The 25,794-nt window shown below is 40.1% G+C and overlaps 1 protein-coding gene and 1 long non-coding RNA gene across 2 annotated transcripts in view; both read left to right on the forward strand.

Annotated features, from left to right (window-relative positions):
* The window catches only part of papss1 (3'-phosphoadenosine 5'-phosphosulfate synthase 1), a 25,812-nt gene extending 20,752 nt beyond the window's left edge, over positions 1–5,060 (forward strand). Inside the window, exons 11-12 of the mRNA XM_047366716.1 lie at positions 1,300–1,529; positions 4,042–5,060. Coding sequence (XP_047222672.1) covers positions 1,300–1,529; positions 4,042–4,180 — 369 coding nt within the window. The 3' untranslated portion in view covers positions 4,181–5,060. The remainder of the gene's footprint in view (positions 1–1,299; positions 1,530–4,041) is intronic.
* Positions 5,061–6,203: 1,143 nt separating this feature from the next.
* Positions 6,204–10,556, forward strand: LOC124868862. The gene is made up of 2 exons (XR_007038411.1): positions 6,204–6,864; positions 8,829–10,556. It is a non-coding gene; the product is annotated as an uncharacterized LOC124868862 (long non-coding RNA).
* The last annotated feature ends 15,238 nt before the right edge of the window (positions 10,557–25,794 follow it).

The raw sequence follows: 25,794 nt of genomic DNA on the forward strand, positions 1-25,794 counted from the left end.
TTCACCAGTCGATTTATCACTTCATGCTGGGGTAATAAGCAGTGAAGTTTTGTAAGAATACTGTAAATGTACATATTTACAAGATTAAAAACAACAAAAACACCTTTTCCCTGCCAAATCTTATATATTTATATTTAAAATGTATGTACATTGAGAGCTAAGTAGAACTGGAGTCAAATTCCTTGTTTGTGTGCACAAACTTGGCCCATAAAGCTGATTCTGATTTACTGTGGAAAGTTCTCATAAGAAGTGAATGGGCTCAGTGGTAGAGCTCCAGTGGGGACAGCTGAAGTTTTATATCCAGACACCCCTACAGGCATCATTTTTCATTTTCACTTCTCACTTTTTAGCAACAGGAGCTCCAAAATGAGAACAAAACGCTCAGCTACCCTGAAAAACCCTGGAAAACTGAGTCACTATTTTTCACGTTTTTAGTCTAAAGGTACAAGTGTCACACGTCTGTGCAAGAACGCCTCGTTCTGCTCACAGTAACAAAACTGCCTTTTATAAGTTGTTTATGAGAAATGATATTCATCAGTTTTTTCATTCATACACAAGTTTTGACGTTACTTGCCAGTTACCATTCATGTCGTCATGCAGCCTGGCCTACCTGGTGTTTGCAGCTTCTTTACATCTGTTGCATTCTTGTTGCTCACAGGAAGTGATTTAATTTGGAGGAATTTCCAATAAAGCTACTCTCAGTGACTCACTTTCCTGCTTTAGTCATTAGAAAGCTAAATCAGTCTGTACATTTGAACAGAATTTCAGACTTTTTTTTGTTTCTAAATGTGGTCACGCTTAAAGCTCCTATTCAATCAGCCCTGAATAAAATGAAAACGTCTGAGCTCCTTTGGGCCGCAGCTGCGTACTCCTCATCATCTCTGAACCTGCACATGAACAGCTGGACGTATTCCCTGCCTTCAGCAGGCTCAGGTGCGGAGATAACCCTGCAGAGATTACGCAGCATAATCTGTATGTTTTGATAGTTTGTGAAGGAGCCTTAGGTTCATAATACATTTAAAGAGAGGAGAGGGGCATGCATTACCAGTAACTAAATGGCAAACATGGAAGATGTTCCTTTAGAACAGGTTGGAAAACCCTGATGTGCCTGGTAACCCTTTTAATTTTTGTAGAAAAATTGAGTTGATGCTCTCATGTCAGAATGGTTTCATGTTGTGTGTATTTCTAATTAAATGCTGCCGTTATCCCTGCAGGGTTCTGAAATCTCACCTGCATAAAATTAGGCCTCTTGGTTTGGATTTTAAAACATTTTGTGACGTTTCTTTTCTGTTTGCTCAGGTGCAGTGGCATTGTCGAGCACGTATGGTGGCCGGTGCCAATTTCTACATTGTGGGTCGAGATCCAGCCGGCGTGCCCCACCCTGCCACAGGGAAAGACCTGTATGAGCCCTCTCACGGAGCCAAGGTCCTCACCATGGCTCCGGGCCTCGTCTCCCTGGAGATCGTTCCCTTCAAGGTCGCTGCTTACAACAAAGTCAAAGGAGCCATGGACTTTTACGAGCCTAAGAAGTAAGCACTCTTTGGTCCGAACTAATCTTTCAAAGCATAGACCATCCAGGCTCTGTTTGTTATGCACAGGAAGCTCTCTGTCGAGGTTCATTTAAAAGTTTATTTTTACATTTAATCTGAAGTCATATCACGTTTGGGCCAAGCAATCGAAACAGAAATGATATTCTGTGAATTCATTCCTCATTAGGGTCGTGTTGTTTCTGAAAGTTCTCCTGTTCTCCAGGTTCTTCCTTCCTTTTGTCTCTGCTGTTCGCAGAGGAGTTCTGGGTCAAGAATAACACCAGTTGTTTTCTTTGTTTCTGAATTAAAATGTTTGTAGGTTTAGTCGAAGCTTTGATGTTGCTCAGAACCACAGAGACCTGCCGCTGATTAAAGCCCGTCTGCAAACCCAAATGATTTTTTCCTCTCAGTCTGGTGAAGGTTTCATAACTCTAGCTGCATTCAGAGAGAAAGATTCACATTAATCAAACGCTTAGTCAGGTTTTCCATGATGCAACGTTGGGACTTTAATCTAAATCGCTGATGGTATTATGTATAGTTCTGTGCAAAAGTTTCGAATCATCCCTTTTTATAAGCAGTCAGGCTTTGCTGTAAAACCTTTTTGGACTTTTTTACTCGTTTATATTGTAGTGTTTGTAACTGATTATGGTTGTATGTTATTCAGTGTTCATGGAGCAACTATTGGATTAAAGAACAAGCATCAGTATAGATGCACAGACTTCATAAAGTGTTTGAGTTTGATTGTTTGATTGTTAAATCAATCATTTATTCTAACTGCAAAGGAAACGTTTTGTTTTAACCGATCATTAATTAAGACCAGAGGTGACGTCACACTGTGTGTGAGACAGAGAGAGCAGCTGGGGTTACACAGCTCTGCAGTTTCACAGGCTGGACTATTATTATAAAACTAACAGGAGTTCAGCAGGCCTGCTCAGGACGAAGGTTTGCTGCAAGGTTGAACAAGTCAGTACAAAAAACTGTCACCAAGTGGAAATGTATCCCAAAAATATGTATATGTGTGTGTTATATACACCTACACACACTATATTGCCTAAAGTATTTCTCTGTCTACCTTTACATGTACATGAACTTTGATGACATCCTATTCTTCATTTATTAGGTCCAGTTTGTTGGTGGTCCCACTGTTGCCAATAGCAACGTTAACTATTCTCCAAACATCTGACACAAGGTTAATGAGTGTGTTCATAGTTTGATGAGAAAACCAGAACTGCAGCCTCAGCTCTGATTTATCTCAAAGGTGTTCAGGAAGGTTGAGGTCAGGACTCTGGGCCATGGAAGTGATTGGACCACCAGAATACCTTGATTTGGTGCTGGGACCCGAGCGTTTGTATATTTTTAAGGTCCAATCTGACTCTGAAAACAGTTGACTAGACACTAGTAACCATGGCAACGTATCGTTCCAACTCTACTTGAAAATACGATGTGATAATCACTGGAAGCACAGAAATGACAGAGGGCTGTTGATGAATGTTTGGATGGACCAGAGTGGGTTTACCCTGCTGGGGAAACTGGTTTCCAACACCTTGTTCAACAACAGACTCTAAGGGAAGTGGTTCACTGTGGAGTTTCACACAGCCAGCAAGGGGTGTGGGCAAAGAGTAGTCATCTGAGAGTTGTTAGTTCAGTTCCAGCTTCCTCCTGCCACATGTCGATGTGCCCCTGGGCAAGGCACTTAAACCCAAGCTGCCTACCGATCTGCGTATGGGTGTATGAATGTATGGGATCAGGTGAATGTGGTTCTAGGAGTGGTTGGTATGACTATAGAAGCTCCCCCCACCCACTCTGAGCAAAAAGTGACTCACATGTAGACTCGTAGTTTTCTGTAAGATGAATCAAATCTTTTTGGAAAGAACATCTCGTGTTACAACGTGCATCTTGGATGGAATTGCAGTCGGAGCAGAGAGCCCTGGATCATCTCCACTGGGTTTCTGATGCTCCGTTCTCTGGAGCAGCCCAACCTCGCCAGATAAATCAGATCGAATCTGGATCATTAGTTGGATCGTAAAACCTCTCTGGCTTTCACTCAAGAACATTATGCTCTGAGATGTTTATCTTCCTTGGAGAACATGAGCATTTGGCTCTCAGATTCGCCCCCTACAGGTGAGATGGAGAGTGGAGAGGTTTAAACATTTAAGTTGTCTTTCCATTATTTACAGACTAAATCTGGATTAAGATCTGGATCCACTGTTTTACCACCATGATGCTATTTTTGTCTTATTCAGGCAAACCTAAAGCAAAGTTAATAGAAAACAAAGAAGGTAAAAGTCAGGATCAGGATGAAGAGAACTCTGTCTAAACCATAAGTCTGTTCTATTTTTCAGCAAAGCTCAGCAGGAAAAAGCAGCAATAATGAAGTCAGCTGTTAGGTTCATAATGTTCTTCAAATAAACACCAAGAAAAAAATCATTTCCCTCAGGAACCCATTTGGACTGTGGTATCAGCAGCTTCTTAACACATTTCCTTTGCTCTGGTGTTTTTCTGTTAATTGCAGCCATCAGGATTATGATTTCATCTCGGGCACACGCATGCGGAGGATGGCTCGCGAGGGAGAGAACCCCCCCGACGGCTTCATGGCCTCAAAAGCTTGGGCCGTTCTGAAGGAGTACTACCAATCCCTGGAGAAGGCCTAACTGGAAAGCGTCAGCTTTGAACAGAGAAATGGGAACACAGGATTACTTGCTATGTAAAATGTGGAACGTAGGGACCACTCGGTTTTATGAAAAACCTCACGCTGGCTTCTATTCGTTTCACTTCCTGTCATGAAATCTGCTTTTAGCCATGTTACATTTGTGTTTTTTATCTGCGTGTAGTTTATGTAATCGTACTCACCCTGTCACTGTAGGAGAGGTCAGCATACTGTCCAGATGAACGTTTTAAAAGAATATGTTTGTGTTTCTCACTACTTTTACAGCTGTAAATTCAGATTAATGCAACCTAAAGTAGATTATCTGTAAATCTAATGATCGCGGTGGCCTGAAATGTTCTGCTTGGTGCGTACTGTTGATCGGTACCTGAATATGTTTTGTGCATTTGTGATGTGCAAATCAAGGAAGAGTCGATGCACCCGCTGGGCCTCACTTTATGCTCATCAGAGCCACAGTCGAGCTGGTCTGTACTGGATGCATGCAGGAAGCTGCAACAGTTACACAAACTGTTGCTGTGCACGGGGAAAAGTTGAGTGCCTTCGTCCTTACAAACATAATTCACACAATGGAATAGGATTCTGTCTGATTAGTTGTATTGTTACACCGAAGAACTAAGTGAACAAATGTAATTCTTCTTTTAAACTTTTAGAACATCTCAGTATTTTCTTTTCACTGTATTTATTCTGCTCACGTCTCATTTTAACCATGTTAAAACCATTTAGTTGGCGAATTTTTAGTTTCTTTCCTACATCCAGTTGCCAATATTTTCCTTGTGATAACTCATTTTAAAGGTCTGGCTGTTGAATCAGACGGTTGAGATCAGATTTATCTTCAATGTCCAATAAACCATTTCTAGAAAAAAGCAGACTGATCAACTTTTCTTAACTCCAATCTTTAGGTGTTTTACCTGCGTTTCTAAACGGACCAGAGAGGATTAAATTCATGGCCTATTCTTAAAGGACAACCCTTGAGCTCCCAGTTCATCCCCCAAAAGGAATGGTCTGATTTGGATGGGGTTTGGGTCCAAACGCAGACCAGAGATGGTGATGGAGATGATTGAGTTTAGAAGGAGCTGACGTGTCCTGAATGAACACCAGAGTGCAAGTAGCAGCAGAATGCGTGGAGTGATGCTGTTACAGGCAGTTACTGAAGCATCTGACAGTGAATGAACATCAGCACACACAGATGATGCTTCTTTACCTGCAGATGAAAAGGTCTGATAGATGTTGAATTGTCACATCAAGGAACTAATGGCATGTACTCACTGGTTCCAACATGTAAAACCTGCAACCTCTGACCTGTGATACAGAATCACCACTCGGTTGTGGTTCTACATGTACCAGCTGTTTACAAACTGATTTTATTTTCATACTACCTGCTAATCTGCATGTGGACCAACAATGTTTCCGTTTGACCTTTCTTGAACTTTTTGTAGAGATTATCAAATTTCAAATGACATTTATTTTGGTTTCTCTAAGAGTTGTCAGTCCTACATATTGACTTGTAGAGATATTGAACTTTTCTCACATTTTGTCACAGTCACAAAAGCTTAATTGGGATTTTATATGAAAAACCAGCACAAAGTGGTGCAGAATTGTAAAGTAGAATGAAAATGAAATACTGCTCTAAAAACTAAACCTACCCAGAAGGCCACTTCACAGTTCATCAGTTGCATTAAGTAGTGCAATTATACTGCTTATCACATTTTTAGGTACATGATATTTAATTAATCTCTCGTGAACCATCAGTGGGAAACACTAGTTAAAACGGTAAAAGTCATCATTTTAATCAGTTTTTGAGGTTTGAAACAGCCATTAGTTTATCGTTATGAGAAAGCCTAGTAACAGTAAACGATGCGATGATTTTACCGTCCATATCGTGCACTTACTGCTCCTTGCTACTCGACCTTCTTCACAGATATCACTAAAGAAACTTTTGTGCAACCCACCTGACCAGTAAGTAGTGAGATTTGTGTTTGTAACATCCTGAAAAGTGGAAAGGGTCAAAGTTCGGACGGTTCAACAATTATAACCTCCCGGTCTCTTCTCATGTTTTAATGTGCAAGACTGGATTGATCCATTATTTCTGTATTTTGCTTCCAAGGAGGAGGACTTTATTTAATTCAGTTGAGCTTCAGTTCACAGCGAATTTCTTCTCAAGGCAAAAAGATTTATAATCAGAAAAATAAACCCCAATCAATCCAGTCTCATAGACCAATATAAGTGCATTGATTCCAGTTAAATCCTTGTTATAAAGCAATGCAGCTGAGTTCAGTTTAAGTAAACCCACCAAATGAATTGACTGCAGCAATCCCTCACACCAAGCAAGCACGAAGAAACCCCTCCTGTCTTTTCATTTGCCCTTGATCAAAAGTTTTCCAGACTCCCTTCGACCCATTTGATCAATTTTTAGCGGAAAGTCTTTGTGGTTATGCCACCTAACTGTGAATCACTGAGGCATAATTAACTCGAGGGATGAACATGAGGCTTAAGAACAAACCTTCGGATGACCCCACTCAGGGTCACAAACACTGAAACGGTGTTTATCACGAGCTGCAGCTGCCTCCCACATGGAGCAGAACATCGAGCATTAAATCCTGCCGGAGAAATGCTGCAAGAGTCTCCGGATGATGCGATGTAATAAAGAGAGCTGCCAAGAACAAGTTTATGGTATGTTTTACAAGATCTTATTCAGTCTCACATGTTACTTAAGCCAGGACCGCTGTGGGAGTTCAAAAGCTTAAAAAGATCAAATGATTTCCAAGAGATTGCGTTATGATTTCTGTCGTCCTTTTAACTGTCTGGAGGAGATCTGTGCTCTCTGGGTGATGCAGGTGTCTGTTACAGTATGTATCCATAACCTCTTGATGTTATCTCCGTTGCAGCACGCACAGCCTATTTTAGTTCTGGGTCCATTTTCAGCTTGTTTTTCAGATAATCAGATCTTGCTTTGAATCGTCTCCCTCCCTCTGAAGGTGTGTTACTATTCAGCGGCACACTGCCAGAGGGAAAACCTGGAGGGTGCCAGAACAACTCGTCGTGTTCCAACAGCTTCTACGTGACTTTTTAACCCCAGTGCTGCTTCGTTTGTGTGAAACAGTGGTTTGTGGAGGATTAAGCAAGATTCCCTGATGGTATTTTTTTTAAAAAAAGGTCAAATTTAGTGCTCTTTAGCTGACTTGGTGTAAAGCAAATGTCTGAGAGAATCAGAACAATGCTCAGATGACCTCATGTTTATGATGAATTTTCATGAATCGTGTTCCCTTCTCATGTCAGGGACTGTTTTTGGCTCTCAGGACTTTCACTAAAGTTCCCTTCAGAAAGCATTTGGTGCACTGCCTAAACTTTTTTAATTGACTAAACGTATCTTTAATGTACATAATTATAGACTTCAAGGTAAATATAAACCTTTAGACAGCATTGTGGGTATTAAAATAGTGTTTACAGGGTTGTTAAGAAAATCATCTCAGCTCAACTGTACGGTCCAATCTGAGGTTGTTCAAGGAGCTTTCTGGTGCTGATAAGATACTCTAATTAGAAGTCCTGTTCAACAATCCAGACGGTACCATAAACTGAAGTTAAGTGTGGCTGCATGTTGACATACGCACTCAGGTTTTTTTTCAGGTAATCTTCTGGAACTCTGATGACAGATAAATGTGTTTTTAATCATTTACTGGCTGAACTGTATTCATACCCCTAGCAGATTTAGATGCAAAATATTTTTAATTCAACCAAAAATTTTGTTTCTGATTGATTAGAACAGCGTCTCCCGAAAGATGATAAAACGTAAAAACGTGTAAAAAGGAGTAGCAGTTAAAAAAAAAAAAAAAAAAAAGCTTTTCTTTGCATTTTATTACAAAATGGCATGTGGAAAATTATTTATCACACTCTGAATACTCATAGACAACCTGTTTGTTCCTCCATAGATACCTAATAGGTACCCTGTAGGTACCATGCAAGAACTGTAAGATAAACTGTACGTCCCCACCATAGCTATCCTGTAACCAACACTTAGGTACCATTTATGTAGCCCACTATACAGATTTATTGGAATCAGTGGTGTCTGTAAGTACCCAGTAACTACCATGTAAGTCCACACACAGCTGTCCTGTAAGTGCCCTCATGATTACCCATACACCCTGTAGGTACAGGATGGTTACGGAAGGAAATGCAGGTAGATAGATACTCTGTAGCTGCCATACAAATAATCTAAGTGCCCCATTAGTAGACAACAACTAACCAGTTGGTACCCTGTCAATATCCCCCACCACTGGTACTACTGTAAGTACACAGAGAGTACCTCTGTAGGCAACCTTTACGTACCAGAATCAGTCATGGTAAAAAATAAAAGTATAGCCTCTTTAAATTCTAAGGTTTTTTTGTAGCTGTATACGTTTCCTGGCTGTTCTCATTTTTGGCTTAATTTTTTAGTTTGATAAATGTAGTTTTATAGAAGTCTGTGGTGTTTGCTTTTTACACTTGATGCTGAGAAATTTAGATTTCTTTACCCTAGAAGCGGAGCATTTATAAGTAAACTCTAAAACCGTATTAATATGACAGTATTATATGTTGCTACCTTCCATGTTAGCACAAAACGTTGCTTTGACCTTGTCTGTTCCTATTTGTTTTTTCAGAGGCCTCAATGCTGGTAAACGTGTTCCATCATGGATGCAGTGACATCATCACTGCCACATGTCATCCTTCAAAACGTTTCGTTTTCACACTGACTCCAGCTGCATTTATCTTTAATTTCCTTCCATCTGGCTCGAGTTCCCTCAAATCCTGCTGTGATAAAAGTAGGCTTTACTCTGAAACGTGCAGCGCTGAAGGACTCGATTAAAATTCAAGGCAAGTGCTGTTCCTCGACGTTGGCTCTGGGTAAGGTTTGCACTGCAGAACTGGAGGAGAAAGGATCCTGGGACCGGTATGAACAGTGCTAATGGTGGGAGGAAGAACTGTCTCACATCTTGTTTTCTGGAGAGGACACTTTAGGAAGTTCTGACATGTGGTTAACATCCCTATTATGACCCTCAAGCTTTGTATTTTGGCACACCCTGTTCATAAATGATACATCAGATTACAATATATTTCCTATGTTTTGATGACAAAAGAAACTATTAGACAGTCTGTCCTAAACTGCTTAAACAATGTTGAGGCCCTGCGGCTGCTAGTTTCTCATTCTGTGCTTTTTGATGTTTGTTTTTCTGCATAAGTGTTTCTGTTGGGATGTCGAGCATCCTCTGACTCTCTCCAGATGGACAAAAATCTGAGATTTAATCTGTTAACTTTCATTATTCCTTTACTGTTAACAAGGTCTCTGTCCCAAACCATAACAGACCCTACGCCGTGTTTCACAGATGGTTGGAAACTCTTACCATTGAGCTTCTCTTCTAATGTAGCACAATTGTTCATGGTAGTTTTTGTTTAATTTGCATCCCTGATTCCTTTCATCAGTTACCTCTTGACAGTTCCTACAAAATCTCATTTCAAAGAAACAGGTTGGTTTTCCAGCAATAGAATCTTGCTTAAAAAATCAGATTCAGACAAATCTCTTTAATGTTTATAAAACCCCATGCATACTTGGACCCTCCTTAGAAATATCATTTAATGCACTTGTAACAAGTCTCAGTTGTGCCATGCACAAATGTTAAGATGTGTTTTTCCTTTTCATTTTGAAACAAGTGATGGCCTATTTAAAGGGAACCGAGTGCCACAAAGTAAAAAAAAAAAAAAAAAGCCCAGGAAGAAAGCCAGTTAAAGGCTGGGATGGAGGTTCACCTTCCAACAGGACAACGACCCCAACATACGACCAGAGCTGCAAGGTTCAGATCATAGTCACGTGTTAGAATGGCCTAATCAAAGTTACAAGTAAATACAACGCACGGCGACCACTTCAGACTTTGATTTGTACTATTATTTGAAAAACATGTTTTCACTTTCTTTAATCTTCCCCAGTCTGAGCTACTTTAGCAAGAAATCCTGTAAAATGACAACAAATTCAACAAAAGTTGTGGTTGTAAAAAGTTATAAAAACCTTGGCCAGGCAGTGAAGAACCTTTTAACATAAACTTTAAAACATTTGAATCAAAAAATGTAACTGTTGGGAATTTATTTCAGAAACACATCTTTATCATTAGTGCAACATGTATCATTTTCCTTCCACGTCACAATTATGAGCTGCTTTGTTTCTATCACATAAAGGCCTTAAAAAGTAAATTAAACTTTGTGGTTGTAAAGTGAGAATAAGTGAAAAGTTTTAAGGGTCTGAATACTTTTGCAAAGCACTGTAAATGTGTCAAAGGTAAAAATGTATGTTTGAAACCGGCAGTTTGTTGAGAAATAAAAAGCAAATACTGACCTGACCTCATCCTTCTAGTTTCCTGTACAATAAAGTTTTGCAGACTATCGACTCAGACTTAGATGAGGACCTTCTGAACACCTGAGATTGGCTTCCAGGTGCGTTTCCTTACAAACAAATATGGCTTTCAGCCCAACTTGGCACTGGACGCTCAGACGATCTCATGTTCCCTCATATCTTCAGATGTTCTGTTCTGCTACCCGCATTATATTTGTGTTGGACATTGTTCTAGCTTTGATCACAGATTGGAGTAATTACTCCAGGCCTTATCCTGCCCTCTGGAAACAATGAGTGGAACAGGAGAAGCAGAGCATTAGCATCGCTTGCAGTGGCCAAGAGTTTGTGGGAACGAAGGTGGGAGGATAAATCGACTCTGTGAACGCTGCCTTTATCTGCAGATATTAAAAAAAATCAGGGTGCTGAGTTGCAGAAGCAGGTAGTTTGCTGTATCCTAAGAGTCAGCAGACCCTAAAATCTGGCTACAGACAAATGCTCCTGAACCAGCAACAATACTGGCTAAAATCAGGTTGCCAACCATGATTTATAAACTGCTAATTTCTTTCAAGTGCATGCAAAAATGTTTGTGTATCAGAACAAAGCTGTCCGCATACCGTGATAACATTTTCAAATTAGGATTATTGTCCAACTGCACGGTAACTTCCTGGAAGCACTTGGACCTCCATCTCCGGGAATTACACATCCGGTTCTGATGGAATTTCAGTGCGGTTATCCAGAAATATGGCGCCAAAAATTCCAAAAATAATGATGTCAGTTTCATCGTAAAAGCTTTAATGTTGTCAGATCTAATCCTTCCTGTCGTCTGCTGCAGCTCCTGGGAATGTGTCACAAAAACACCAGTTTACAGTGTAATTAAAACAAACTGATTTATCGGTTTTATTTTAGTTTCTACATTTTGGTCAATTGCCAAACAAAGACAAAACATCAAATATGTTGAACCATGGTTCTGATATTAATTCTAAATCATCACGTATGACAGGAAAGCTGTTTGTTGAAGCATTGCTTGTTTTACCTTCATTTTGTCCGTCATTTGTAACAAACAGACCCTGCATTCTGCAAACATGTTGATAGAAAAGACAAAATACACAAACAGGTAAACAACAAACCTGGATGTCCAAATTAAGATCTCTTTTTGAAAGAACCAGTTTCTCTTCTGTATTTTGTATGATCTACGCAGAGTTTGACATGTTTTCAGATGAAAATTAACTCCTGTAACAGAATCACATCCCGAAGTTCACATCCTGTAGTTCTAAGTTTGGCTCTTGTAAACATACAGTTTTTTCTAAGCACATTAGAACCACAAACTTTGATGTATTTTATTGGGATTTTATGCGACAGACCAACACAAAGTAATGCATGATTGTGAAATGGGTGGAAAATAATAAATAGCTTTACTAATAAAGATCTGAAAACTGTTGTGAGATCTTTCAGCTTCCTCTGAATCAGTACTTTGTAGAACCACCTTTTGCTGAGGTTACAGCTGCAGGTCTTTTGGAGTAAGTCTTCGCCATCTTTACACATCTGGAGAATTACATTTTTGCACATTCGTCTTTGTAAAATAGCTTTAGCTCGGTCTGATAAGATGAAGAGCATCTGTGAACGTCGGTTTTCAAATACTGCCACCAATTCTTGATTGGATTCATGCCTGGATTTTGACTGGGTCATTCTAACACATAGACATGCTTTGATGAAAACCATCCCATTTAAGCTCTGGCTGTATGTTTAGGATTTTTGTCCTGCTGGAAGGTGAACCTCCACCTTAGTCACTAGTCTTTTGCAGCCTCTAACAGGTGTTTTCTTTATCAATATTGTCCCTTCAACCCTGGTCAGCTTCCGAGTTCCAGCTGAAGAAAAACATCCCCAAAGCGTGATGCTGCCACCACTAGCGGGGATGGCGTGTTCAGGGTTATGTTCAGTGTTAGTTTACTGTCACACAGCGTTTTAAAAGTAAAATTTTTGTCTCAACTGCGGAGAATCTTCCATTCTTATCTAAAATTCTTGAGAAAATAGTTGCTAATCAAATGTGTGAGCATTTACACAGCAATGACCTGTTTGAAGAGTTTCAGTCAGGTTTCAGAGCTCATCATAGCACTGAAACAGCTCTGCTGAAAGTCACTAATGATATTATTCTGTCAGGGATTAGGGGAACAGCGCTAGGCTGGTTTAAATCTTATCTGTCTGACAGATTCCAGTTTGTTCATGTAAATGATAAATCATCTTTAAACTCCAGGGTTAATTGTGGAGTACCACAGGGTTCAGTACTTGGGCCAATTCTCTTTACTATATATATGCTTCCAATAGGTCAAATTATGAGGCAGCATAGGATACATTTTCACTGTTACGCTGATGATACTCAGCTTTACTTATTCATAAATCCTGATGAGCCCAACCAGTTAGATAGACTACAAGCATGTCTTGAAGATATAAAAACTTAGATGACTTTAAATTTTCTGCTTCTAAATTCAGACAAGACAGAAGTTGTCGTCTTTGGACCGGAGTCTTTAAAAAAGAAACTGCTTAGTCAATCACTTAACCTGGATGGCATTAAATTGACCTCCGATAATAAAGTAAAAAACCTTGGTGTTATTTTTGACCAGGACAGGTCATTTAAATCCCATATTAAACAGGTTTCTAGGACTTTGTTCTTCCACCTCCGGAACATTGCCAAAATTAGAAATATCCTATCCAGGAGTGACGGTGCAAAACTAGTCCATGCATTTGTTACTTCAAGGCTGGACTATTGTAATTCTTTACTATCAGGATGTCCACAAAATGCAGTTAAAAGCCTTCAGCTGATTCAAAATGCTGCAGCAAGAGTTCTGATGAAAATTAAAAAGAGAGATCATATTTCTCCTATTTTAGCTTTCCTTCACTGGCTCCCTGTTAAATCCAGAATAGAATTTAAAATTCTCCTCCTCACATATAAAGCCCTTAATGATCTAGCTCCATCATACATCAGAGATCTGATTGGTCCATATGTTCCTAACAGAGCACTTTGTTCTCAGACTGCAGGTTTACTGGTGGTTCCTAGAGTCTCTAGAAGTAGAATGGGAGGCAGATCCTTTAGTTATCAGGCTCCTCTCCTGTGGAACCAGCTCCCAGTTTTAGTCCATGAGGCAGACACCCTGTCTACTTTTAAGGCTAGGCTTAAAACTTTCCTTTTTGATGAAGCTTATAGTTAGAGTGGCTTAGTTTATCAGGGAGGGAGCCTTCCTCCCTCCCTGTTGGATGGAGTAAGGGGGAGTCAGGTTTAGCCTAAACCGGCTTAGTTATAGTTGAGGTGCAAACACACCCTCCATTTCTGCTACCTGTATGACACCTTCTCTTTTCCAATGGTTATAATCAGTCTGACAGAGAGAGGTATCCCTATCCTTGTGGTTTTTAGTATAACAATGGCCATCAGTGGGCTCTAGATGGACACATTTTATCAGTTTATTATTTTACTTGGTGCCCCTACACGTGGCCCGTTCTGGGGTGGCCGGGCTCTGGCACTCGATAGTTTGGTCTAGCCTCCCCGGCGGCCCCGTGCCGTTCCAGACCCTTTGTGAGGTGCCTTGAGACGACATTGTTGTAAATAAGCGCTATATAAATAAATAAACTCAAACTGAAACTATCTCTGTAGTTATGCTACTATAGGCTTAGGCTGCTGGAGGACATAATGACCACTTTCACCCTCTTCGCTACATTCTCACACTACTCTCCAATTTTGCATTATTTGCTGTTATTTCAGCTTTTAACTTTATGTTCTCTCTTTTCTCTTCCTAGAAGCTACACCTGGCCTGGCTCTGTGTCTACCTGTGACACCTTTCTGGAGAGGGGCATCATCCAAGCTTCTGTTGGCAACAACTTAATGCTCACCTTCTACAGATGAACCACATAGCCCTGTCTTTCAGTGTTTAACCCTTTCTCTCTCTTAGATATAGCAATTAACTGAGCTTCTACTGTGACTAACTCTATGTTCTCTCTTTCAGACTCTAACCTTGAAAACTGGCTCAGAGTTTATCTGTTCTTTCTTTCTAGGTGAAACAACTAAAGGAGCTACATCCATTAACATTTACTTTTCCTTCCCATAGAAAGTACTCCTGGATCAGTGCTTCTTTGTTCTCTTTGTGTCTCTGCTCTGTTCTCTCAAACCCCCAGTCGGTCGTGGCAGATGACCGCTCACACTCAGCCTGGTTCTGGTTCTCCTGGAGGTTTCTTTCTGTTAAAAGGGAGTTTTTCCTCTCCACTGTCGCTACATGCATGCTCAGTATGAGGGATTGCTACAAAGTCAACACCAGTGACTGTCCACTGTCTCTACATGCTCATCCAGGAGGAGGGAATGCTGCAAGTCACTGACTGGATGCAATCTGCTGGGTTTCCTTAGATAGAAAAACTTTTTATCCAATTTGAATAAATAAATAAATCTGACTGCACTGTTCAATGATTAGGATTAATTGGAATGTATGAACCTGACTGTTGTGAAGAGCCTTGAGACAACATGTGTTGTGAATTGGCGCTATATAAATAAAACTGAAACATCTTTTACATGTCTTTTGTTTTCCCATCTGGTTTTTATCAAGCTTGACGTTTTGCTGTGTCCTTTTCGACAATGTCTTTCTTCTTGCCACTTTTCCATAAAGGCCAGATTTGTGGAGTGCACGACTTATTGTTACTCTGTCAACAGATTATTCCACCTGAGCATGTATCTCTGCAGCTCCTCTAGAGTTACCATGGGCCTCTTGGCTGCTTCTCTGATTAATGCGGTCCTTGCCCAGCGTTTCACTATAGGTGGACGTCCATGGCTTGGTAGGTTTACAGTTGCCCCATCCTCTATGCTTGTTCAGATGATGGATTGAACAGAGCTCTGTGAGATGTTCAAAGCCCCTGATGTTGTTTTAGAACCTAACTCAGCTTTAAACTTCTCCAGACCTTTCTCCCTGACCTGTCTGCTGTGTTCCTTGGTCTTCATGATGCCGTCTGTTCTCTAATGTTCTCTAATAAACCTCTGAGGCCTTCACAGAAAACCTGCATTTGCACTAAGATAATTAAACACACCAGTTAACTCCTATTATTAATCAGAATCAGATGACAGTTGGTTGGGATGGATTTTATTTGTTGGTATCAGAGTAAAGGGGACTGAATACAAATGCACACCAAACACTTTTCTTCCACTTCAGAATTATGCTCTGCTTTTTATCGGTATATCCAATATACTTTTAATAAAAGATGGTGAAATTTGTGGTTGTAACGTGATGAAATGTGAAAACTTAGAAGGAATATGAATACTTTTGCAAGGCGCTCAATTTTTCATTTTTGTTGTCTCTAAGATTAGCATTTTATTTTATGAATGGGGTGCCAAATAAAGTTTCTTGAAACTCAAGGAGTTTGCCAAAAGGAGTAGTTCAAAATAAAACGACTGTCGACAGAGTAAATGTTTACCAGTAAAAGCGGGAGCAGGATCTTAGAACAAAGCCAGTCTTGCTGTTATTCTGCAACACTTGGAATCTGTTGACAACATCTCTTATTGGAAATAATCCAAGGAGCACTGAGAGGAAAATGAGCATACCAACAGTATCGAATGTGTATCCTGGGGGAGCTTCAACAATATGATGTGCTATGTTCAGATGCCAACATGTGATGATCCGCAGCCTGATAGTTTGCTCACATTCTCCTGTAAAAAAGCACCATCGTCTCAGCTTGGACTTCCAAACGTATTCAGGGTTCAAAATGAACCATTTTACATGCAGATCAGTTTTGTCTTCACTGGTTGTGAGAAGAAATATCTGTTAGTTTGATCAAACATTGATCTAGCTTTTCTCTGACACCTTGCAGGCATCTCCAGATCTGGTTTCAGAGCAGTGTAGCATCCTGAGACCTTGAAACATTACCAATTATTCATTTTTTATGTTGTTTTTGAGTCTTTCAGTAAGTTAAAATTCATCTTCGCATAACAACCGTCTATCCACCTTCCTGTGTTTCTTGGTCAATTTTTCTGCTGATTTCATCCTGTTATTTTTTCTCTTCATCTCTGTCCTCCAATGGTCCCTTTCCACTGGCTCTATTTGGCTCGGCTCCACTCCTCTCAGCCCAATTTGCAAGTGTTTCCATTACTGTTTTTTCCGTACTGGTAGCTGTTTTGGTCCCTCCTCCTGAGCAGATACAACCGGGACTGAGTTGGGACCACTTGTGACAACAGGCTGATTGGCCATTGGACCAGGAGAAACGAGAGGATTTTCCAAGAGGTAGTGCAGGGAGAAATTAAGAAAACTCAGGAGCGACTACAATAATATTATAAGGACCACAATAGTTGGAACAGGTCAAATCGAAGTATAATTTTATCATTTACAGATCAGAAACCATGCCTGAAGGCTGGGAGAAAAGAAAAAGGACACATCAGCCTTCTGAATTTCATGCTGGTAGGGAGCGCTACATTTAACAACATCCTAAACCAGCTGCTCAGATGCACAAACGTCTCCCCCAAACACACAAAGCAAATGGCATGTTTGGTTCAGAAATTCATTGACGATCCTTAAGAGAAACAGCGTCTACAGGAGGAGGAAGCAGGCAGAGATCAGCTGCCCGTAATCAGTCTGTCTGCATCGGACTCAAGGGGAGGAAGACCTTGCTAAATCCATGGAGCACAAGTATATCAAATATCCAACCCAAAACTTACTTCACCGCGGTCTTAAGTCTGCGGTTTTGCACTTTGAAGTCCTTGTCTTCGTTATTGCCATGGATGGGACATAAAGTTTCCCATTAAGCCAAAAATGTTAATTTCTTCAGGCAAACTTTGGAGCTTCACCATCCAGACAGCAGCATCTCTTCTCTCTGTTTCTCCTGCCGATCCCCCCCCCCCCCCCCACAGCCTTATTTTATGAGTTCCAGAAGAGCCAGTGGAAAAGGGGCACAGGTTTTGCTAAATAGCTCCAGCTCAGTCAGAGTGCATGGAGAGCATCTGCTGTGAACATTCATTTTCAAGTCTTACCGAAGATTTAGGCATGGATTTTGACTGGACCTGTACATGATTAGGCTTGTATCTAAATTATTCCACTGTAGCTCTAGCTTTATATTTAGGGTCAATGGAAGGTGAACCTTCACCCCCAATCTTATGCCCGGAGACCATTGCCAAAACAAAAGCAACAACTCACCACTGGGCGGGTCCAACTACTCGCCTGTTCATGGTGGGTCACATGCTTGTCATCCACTTTGCTTTGCCTGGCTTTCTACCTGTCAGCAAAGTGGAACTTGAAGCACATGGAGAGAGATTTTCAAAATAAAACCGCTCACATGCTCTACTAATCAATACCACAGAGAAGAATACAGCACTTGAATTCAGGAGGATCAATGTGGTTTTCATCCAGGCCATGGAATGGTACAACAGATCATTACCCCCACAGACTTTCTGAGATGGGGTGTTATTGAAATTTGGCAATCTGCCTAACGTGTTTTGTGTATCTGGAGAAGCCTGAGAACAGTGTCCCACTAGGTATTTGTGGGAGTGTGGCAGAAGGAAAACATGGTCAGAATAGACAGGGTTGTAAAGAAGAAATATTATTTGTTTACATTCTATACATTGCATGAGCATAAGATCAAGTGAATGATGGCAGGAGTGAGTAGGACTTTAAACATTTTGGATAAAGCCAGTGCAGTCTAAGATTGCATTAAAGGCTATATTTAGTATATCACTGTCAGTGTCTACATGCTAAAATCACCATCAATAATTACTTTATGATTATTTAGTAATAAATCTGATACTTTTTCTCACAAATCACTTTTGTATATGACACTTTCAGAATGCAGTTTAGCTGTGGAATTGAATGTTATTTGTTTCACATTGCTTGAATTCACACTGTTATAAAAAATAATTCTGGGAACTGATTTTACATGCAATGACATGCAACCAAAAAGGATATTATTTCCTTGCTGTTGCCTAAGGAATGAATCATCTCTTTGTGCCTGACCACAGACAATTTATTCACTTTCTCAAAGCCACATTCCAGTCAGTGTTATGTGTACAATGACTGAAGAACAAAATGCATCCAATATGCATCACATATGCCATCAACAACTGTCTAAGACAAGAATAAGTCTAAATGTATCCCAGAAATCCAAGAGCCCTTAACCATTGAAGTGATGTCAAAACCACCGTGACAAATGTGGCTTTGCACATCAATTATGGCCGAATGAAATTTGACCAAATGTTGCAGAGTCCTAAAGCATGATGAGGACATTCTCTGAAGTTTTCAGCTAATTGTCCTCGACTGAGCTGTCTCATGCCAACTCAACCACTGCCATTCAATTTGGTTTGACTCAGACATTTGTGTATTTTCAAGTAGCAGACCTCCGTGCAAAAAACATCTGCTATGTAAATACTCATGCTTGACATTAATGCACTTCACATCACTCATCAAGTTGTGCAGTTGTCACATGAAGATGCTGAAGAGCTTCTTTCAATGTATTTTAAACCAAACCTGTATCACTGTCATATTTCATCATAGTTGCGCAAGTCCAGCATCAGTGTCTGTTATTGTAGAATATGGATTCAAACAGACACGATGACTGAAATGTTGCTTTAGACAATTGGCATGTATGTGCATCTAGCATCAGATGTTTATTTCATCATTTACTTTGGGTTTGGCTACACTGTTTGAAATCAGTTGTTTAATGGTAGAAACAAGAGTTTTGGCTTTGGATCTCTTTATAAAAACACATTTTTAAACATTTTGTGCACATACAGAGGAAATGCAGTCACTGCTGGACCCTGGTGCAGGCATTATATAGTAGAAGAAAAGGGTCACATTATTTAAAAATGTTCCCAAATAAAAGTCTGAAAAGTTTGGTGAGCATTTGTTTTCAGCCCTCTTCACTATGACACCCTTAAATAAAATCCTTGCATCCATCTGTCATCAAAAGTCACCCATGTGTACAGATGCATCTCAATAAATTAGAATATTACTGAAAAGTTAATCTATTTCAGTAACTCAGTTTACTAAATAAACATTTTATAGATTACTGACACACAGACTGGTGTTCTCAAGCTTTCATTGTTGTTCATTATAATGATTTTCTGCTCACGTCTAAAGAAAACATTTAATATTATAATATTACATCAAACCAATTCATGTCTGCAATTTGTCTCAAGCCATATAGGGGACACAGCAACCATGTGGAAGAAGAGACTCAAATTAACCTTGTTGGCTTATGTACAAAGTGCTTTGTTTAACATCATCCAGAACACAGTTTAGATCAAAGCATATTCATGTGTTAGAATGGTCCAGTCAAAGTTCAAACCTAAATCCAAATGAGAATTTATGGAGAGATTTTTAAATTGATGTTCACAGACATTCTCCATCCAATCTTACTGAGATTGAGGTATTTTGTAAAGATTGATAGCCAAAACTTTCAGTCTCTAAATATGGAAAGCAGCTCGAGACATACACCGAAAGACCTGCAGCCGTAACTGCAGCGAAAGCTGTTGATACAAGGAGTTGACTCCGGTGGACTGAATACCAATGCACACACAGGTTTCAGATTTTTATTTGAAAAAAAAGAAACAATCTTCAATCATAATTTCCTCTTTGAATGGCTTTGTGAATTACACAAAAATAAAGATCTCTAGTTTGTTCTCATTAATATGCGCAAAGGCTTGCAATCCTGTTGTGAATTAGAGGAGAATTAGAGATTCTCTCAGTTTTGCAGCTGCTCAGAAAATGGGTCCCGTATAAAATCTTTTTTTGGACAGACCCAGAATGTCCAGTTTAAAAAATGCACATTTAAAAATGTGAAACCAAAAAATATTAGGTGTGTAACCTCAATAACAAAACAGTTTCAGACATCAGCTTACTCCATCATTAAGGGATGGTTGTATGTTTTCATGTAGAGATGACTAATCTGGGGTTTGTAATTAATTCTGCACCATTATGAAAATATTCCAAGCTTTCCACAAACAGACATTTCCTCTGTTACTCACTGCTGGAAGATGAGCAATGGAAGACAGACCAGATGCATTGCAAGCATTGGTCAACAAAGCACAAAGGAGCCAGTGATTAGATTTGGTCAGTGGGTGAGGGTGCCCCCTGCCTCGTGGTTCAAAGTGTCATCTGTGAGTAATGAACTCATCCAGAACCCAGACAGAGTCAGGGGTTCTTTGAAAAAGTTAGAGAAAGAAGTTCTGTCCTGTTTTCTTACTCTTCTGTGCATGATGATGTATCAGAAGAAGCTTTTATATTCACAACAGCCAGTTGCAATAACTTTGGCACAGTGCAACATTTTCATGCAGAAAACATAAATATGCCACATAAATGTACAGCAGAAGTGAAATGTCTATCCACACAAAGCCTAGAGAGGGGCCTTACATTGCGGAAGTCTTACATATAATTTAGACAATTTCTTTCAATAAATAAAAATGAGATCAGGGATTAGGATTATCTATCTCCTAATTTTAGGGTGTAAGATCATAAAACCAATCAGTTGTTTTTGTTGTTTGTTTACAGGCAGAATGTTTAATATCGACAGGACTAAGGCTTATCTAACCAGACATAAAAAGATGATTAAAAAAACAACACTATGGTTGTTTTTTTTTCAAGTGTTGGATTTAATTGGTTCCACATGCAGATTCTCGTTCCACTACAGTCATGCACTACTTTGTGTTAGTCTGTCACATACAATCCCAACAAAATACACTGAAGTGTTTTGCTGTAACTTGACAACTCAGACCCAGACCCATTTACATTGTGCTGCACCTTGTATTAGCTAAATTTTCTCTAGGTCCGTTGTACACACTATGCACCCTGTACAGATGCAGATGCAAACACCTCTATCATGTGCAGTGGGTGTAAGCAGTATGTCCTCTTTTATGCATCCGAGTGCAGACTTATTTGTTTAAATGTCCAAGCAGTGAGCTTCAGGTCCTGAAAGATGAAGCACCAAATAACGTCTGTGTCCTTCAGCAGAAAGTTTGAAGAATATGACTTTTTTTTAGCTGTAATTGTATAAAAGTACTGATAGTTTTTAAGTGAATGCATGCACTATACATACATTCTTTAGACTGTCACACAGTAGCAGTTTTCTGTCTGACCTGCGGTTCTGTTTCGAGATGTACAGTACGGACCAAAGGTTTGGACACACCTTCTCATTCAAAGAGTTTTCTTTATTTTCATGACTATGAATATTATAGCTTCACACTGAAGGCATCAAAACTATGAATTAACACATGTGGAATTATATATTGAACTAAAAAGTGTGAAACAACTGAAAATATGTCTTATATTCTAGGTTCTTCAAAGTAGCCATCTTTTGCTTTGATTACTGCTCCACACACTCTTGATATTCTGTTGATGAACTTCAAGAGGTCGTCACCTGAAATGGTTTTCCAACAGTCTTGAAGGAGTTCCCAGAGATGCTTAGCACTTGTTGGCCCTTTTGCCTTCACTCTGCGGTCCAGCTCACCCCAAACCATCTTGATTGGGTTCAGGTCCGGTGACTGTGGAGGCCAGGTCATCTGGTGCAGCACCCCATCACTCTCCTTCTTGGTCAAATAGCCCTTATACAGCCTGGAGGTGTGTTTGGGGTCATTGTCCTGTTGAAAAATAAATGATGGTCCAACTAAACGCAAACCGGATGCAATAGCATGCCGCTGCAAGATGCTGTGGTAGCCATGCTGGTTCAGTATGCCTTCAATTTTGAATAAATCCCCAACAGTGTCACCAGCAAAGCACCCCCACACCATCACACCTCCTCCTCCATGCTTCACGGTGGGAACCAGGCATGTAGAGTCCATCCGTTCACCTCTTCTGCGCCGCACAAAGACACGGTGGTTGGAACACAGATCTCAAACTTGGACTCATCAGACCAAAGCACAGATTTCCACTGGTCTAATGTCCATTCCTTGTGTTCTTTAGCCCAAACAAGTCTCTTCTGCTTGTTGCCTGTCCTCAGCAGTGGTTTCCTAGCAGCTATTTTACCATGAAGGCCTGATTCACACAGTCTCCTCTTAACAGTTGTTCTAGAGATGTGTCTGCTGCTAGAAATCTGTGTGGCATTGACCTGTTCTCTAATCTGAGCTGCTGTTAACCTGCGATTTCTGAGGCTGGTGACTGGGATGAACTTATCGTCCGCAGCAGAGGTGACTCTTGCTCTTCCTTTCCTGGGGCGGTCCTCATGTGAGCCAGTTTCTTTGTAGCGCTTGATGGTTTTTGCGACTTCACTTGGGGACACTTTCAAAGTTTTCCCAATTGTTCGGACTGACTGACCTTCATTTCTTAAAGTAATGATGGCCACTCGTTTTTCTTTACTTAGCTGCTTTTTTCTTGCCATAATACAAATTCTAACAGTCTATTCAGTAGGACTATCAGCTGTGTACTGTATCCACCTCCTCCAAAACGCAACTGATGGTCCTAACCCCATTTATAAGGCTTGAAATCCCACTTATTAAACCTGACAGGGCACACCTGTGAAGTGAAAACCATTTCAGGTGACGACCTCTTGAAGCTCATCAACAGAATGCCAAGAGTGTGCGTAGCAGTAATGAAAGCAAAAGGTGGCTACTTTGAAGAACCTAGAATATAAGACATATTTTCAGTTGTTTCACACTTTTTTATTCAGTATATAATTCCACATGTGTTAATTCATAGTTTTGATGCCTTCAGTGTGAAGCTACTATATTAATAGTCATGAAAATAAAGAAAACTCTTTGAATGAGAAGGTGTGTCCAAACTTTTGGTCTGTGTTGTACCTAAACCCAATCAGCATTCTTCAGCAACACTAAAGACGACAACAGGCAGATGTGATGCATTAAGACAGTGCTACACAGGTCTATTGACTCTCTTTTTTATTGTCTGAGTTCTGTTTTGGGCTTTTAAGTTTTTTGGGCCATGGTTTTAGGCTGCTCTTTAGCTGATGAACAGCTTGTTTGAGTCAAAACTTTCAATTATTTGGTTACTTTTGGCACCTCCTCCTGTATTTCTGTTTGCATGTTGAAGCTTTTCTTGTTACCTGGTTACAACCCAGCAGCATAAAATGAAAACACTTCTAACTTTGTTCCTGATCTTTGGTGTTTGATGAGGAGTGCATATGTATGTAAAGAAGTGATTTCCTTCGGTCTGTGGCAGATTCTCATGTAGTTATGTAGTTACTGATCCTCCGTTTGTATCAGTTTAAGTCAGTTTCTTTTATGTCTGCTGTTGCTTTATTTTTGTTGTGTGAGTTTCGTTGCCCGCCTGCCTGCCTGTCTGTCTGCCTGCCTATGGGTGGTTGAGCTTGGCTTGTGGATTCCAATAAATGTTAATTTCAGTCAAGATGAAAATGGATAATTTCCAAACACTTTTTAAAATCCATACCAGGCCAGTGTGTGGCAGCTATATCTCCATCAGCAAAAGGTTAACTTTACCCAAAGAAATCATTGTTTCCTCTTAATAACTGGCAGTTTTCATAGCATACAGATGGAATTTAATATCGACAGGATTAAGGCTAATCCAACCGGACATAAAAAGATGATTAAAAAAACAACACTATGGTTGCTTTTATTTCAAGTGTTGGATTTAATTGGTTCCACATGCAGATCAGGGATGTATGTAACTGATTCCACACATCTGAGTCCCACTGGGTGCTAGAGAGCACAAATAGTGGCATCAGGAATGGAAAGAAGCAGAGCTATTAGATATTAGCTATATAAACTGCACAAGCTGTAAAAGGTCTGTGTGTGGTTGAAAACTAAAACACTAAATGTCACCCTGAACAAATCATCCCCACTAAAAGCCTGGTGAAGGCAGCATCAGGATCTGGGGATGCTTTTCTTCAACAGGGACGAGGAAGCTGGTAGAATTGACTGGATGGGTGGAGCTAAATGCAGAGGCTACAAAAACTGAGACTAATGCTGCGGTTCACCTTCCAGCAGGACAGTGACTCTAAAAATACAGCCAAAGCTACAATGGAATGGTTTAGATCAGGGGTCTCCAACTCCAGCCCTCAAGACCCGCTGTCCTGCACCTTTAGATGCATCCATGCTCCAGCACACCTGCATCCAATGACTGAATTGCCTCCTCAGAATGTCTTCAAGTTCTGCAGAGGCCTGGTAATGATTCAGGTTTTTTAGCGCAGGGATGCATCTAAAAGCTGCAGGAAAGTAGCTCCCAAGGACTAGAGTTGGAGACCCTGGTTTCATATTTATATATATTAGTTAGCATGGCCCAGTCAAAGTACATGGTAAGAGCTTGAGGTACTTTGGAAAAAAAGAATGTGCAGAAATACGTGTGAAAAGCTGACATAAAATATCTAAAATACTCTGTATTAAAGTGACTCGGAGGACTGGAAACCACAGCACACCATAGTTTACAAGTTTTTACTTGAACTTGATGATGTGGATTTCAAGAAAAACAGAAATTGGTCAAGCACTACCACATGATGGGATAAGTAGTGGAGGAGGTGGAGATCTGTAAGTCTGTTGTGGAGAATGCACTTTCTTCTGCCTTCATTTGCTGGGGTAGCAGCATCAGAGCCAGTGACCTAAAAAAGCTCAACACACTGATAAAGATGACTGGCTCTGCTGCTCTGGAACCTCTGGAGATGATTGTGCAAAGACAGATCCTTAATAAAATAAAAATAAAACATTACAGACAACCCTGACCATCCTCTTCAGTGAGTGTCTTCAGGCAGAGGCTTCTTCAGATCCCCTGTAATACTGACCACTACAGGAGATCCTTCCTGCCCACAGCCATTTACCATCTAAAAAGACTCTTTGAAGAAAATTGGATAATATGAGGTATAACAATATTTAATTTCCCTTTGTGGTTAATAAAGTATTTTTTAATTTGTATTAAAGTTCATTTGAATAAAAGTACATATCATTTTTATTCTACTTTATGTTGGTCTACTACATAAAATCCCCAAAAAGACATTAGGTTTGAGGGTAAAACGGGACAAAACATGAGAATCTTCAAGGAGTGTATAATAACTTTATCAAGGCACTGTAGTTTTATCAGACAGTATCCACATCCTCCAACAATCAGACAGAACAGCGAGTCAAGCTCAGCTAGTAGAGGAAGCCTTGTAGATGCTTCATACAACATCACCGGCCCTTCACGGAGTTTGATAGGTGGTTACATTTTCAGCTTGCATTCAGTTTGGTGATCATTTAATGCATTAGTCACTGTTCATTCAGAGCTCTGTTCTTCATCTTTGTTCTACCTTTAGAGTTGTTTCTATTTTTTTTGAGAGGCGAAGACACAATCAGTTTTACAAGGTCA

The sequence above is a fragment of the Girardinichthys multiradiatus genome, chromosome 5 (assembly GCF_021462225.1).
Source record: "Girardinichthys multiradiatus isolate DD_20200921_A chromosome 5, DD_fGirMul_XY1, whole genome shotgun sequence".
In the NCBI taxonomy this organism is placed as follows: domain Eukaryota; kingdom Metazoa; phylum Chordata; class Actinopteri; order Cyprinodontiformes; family Goodeidae; genus Girardinichthys; species Girardinichthys multiradiatus.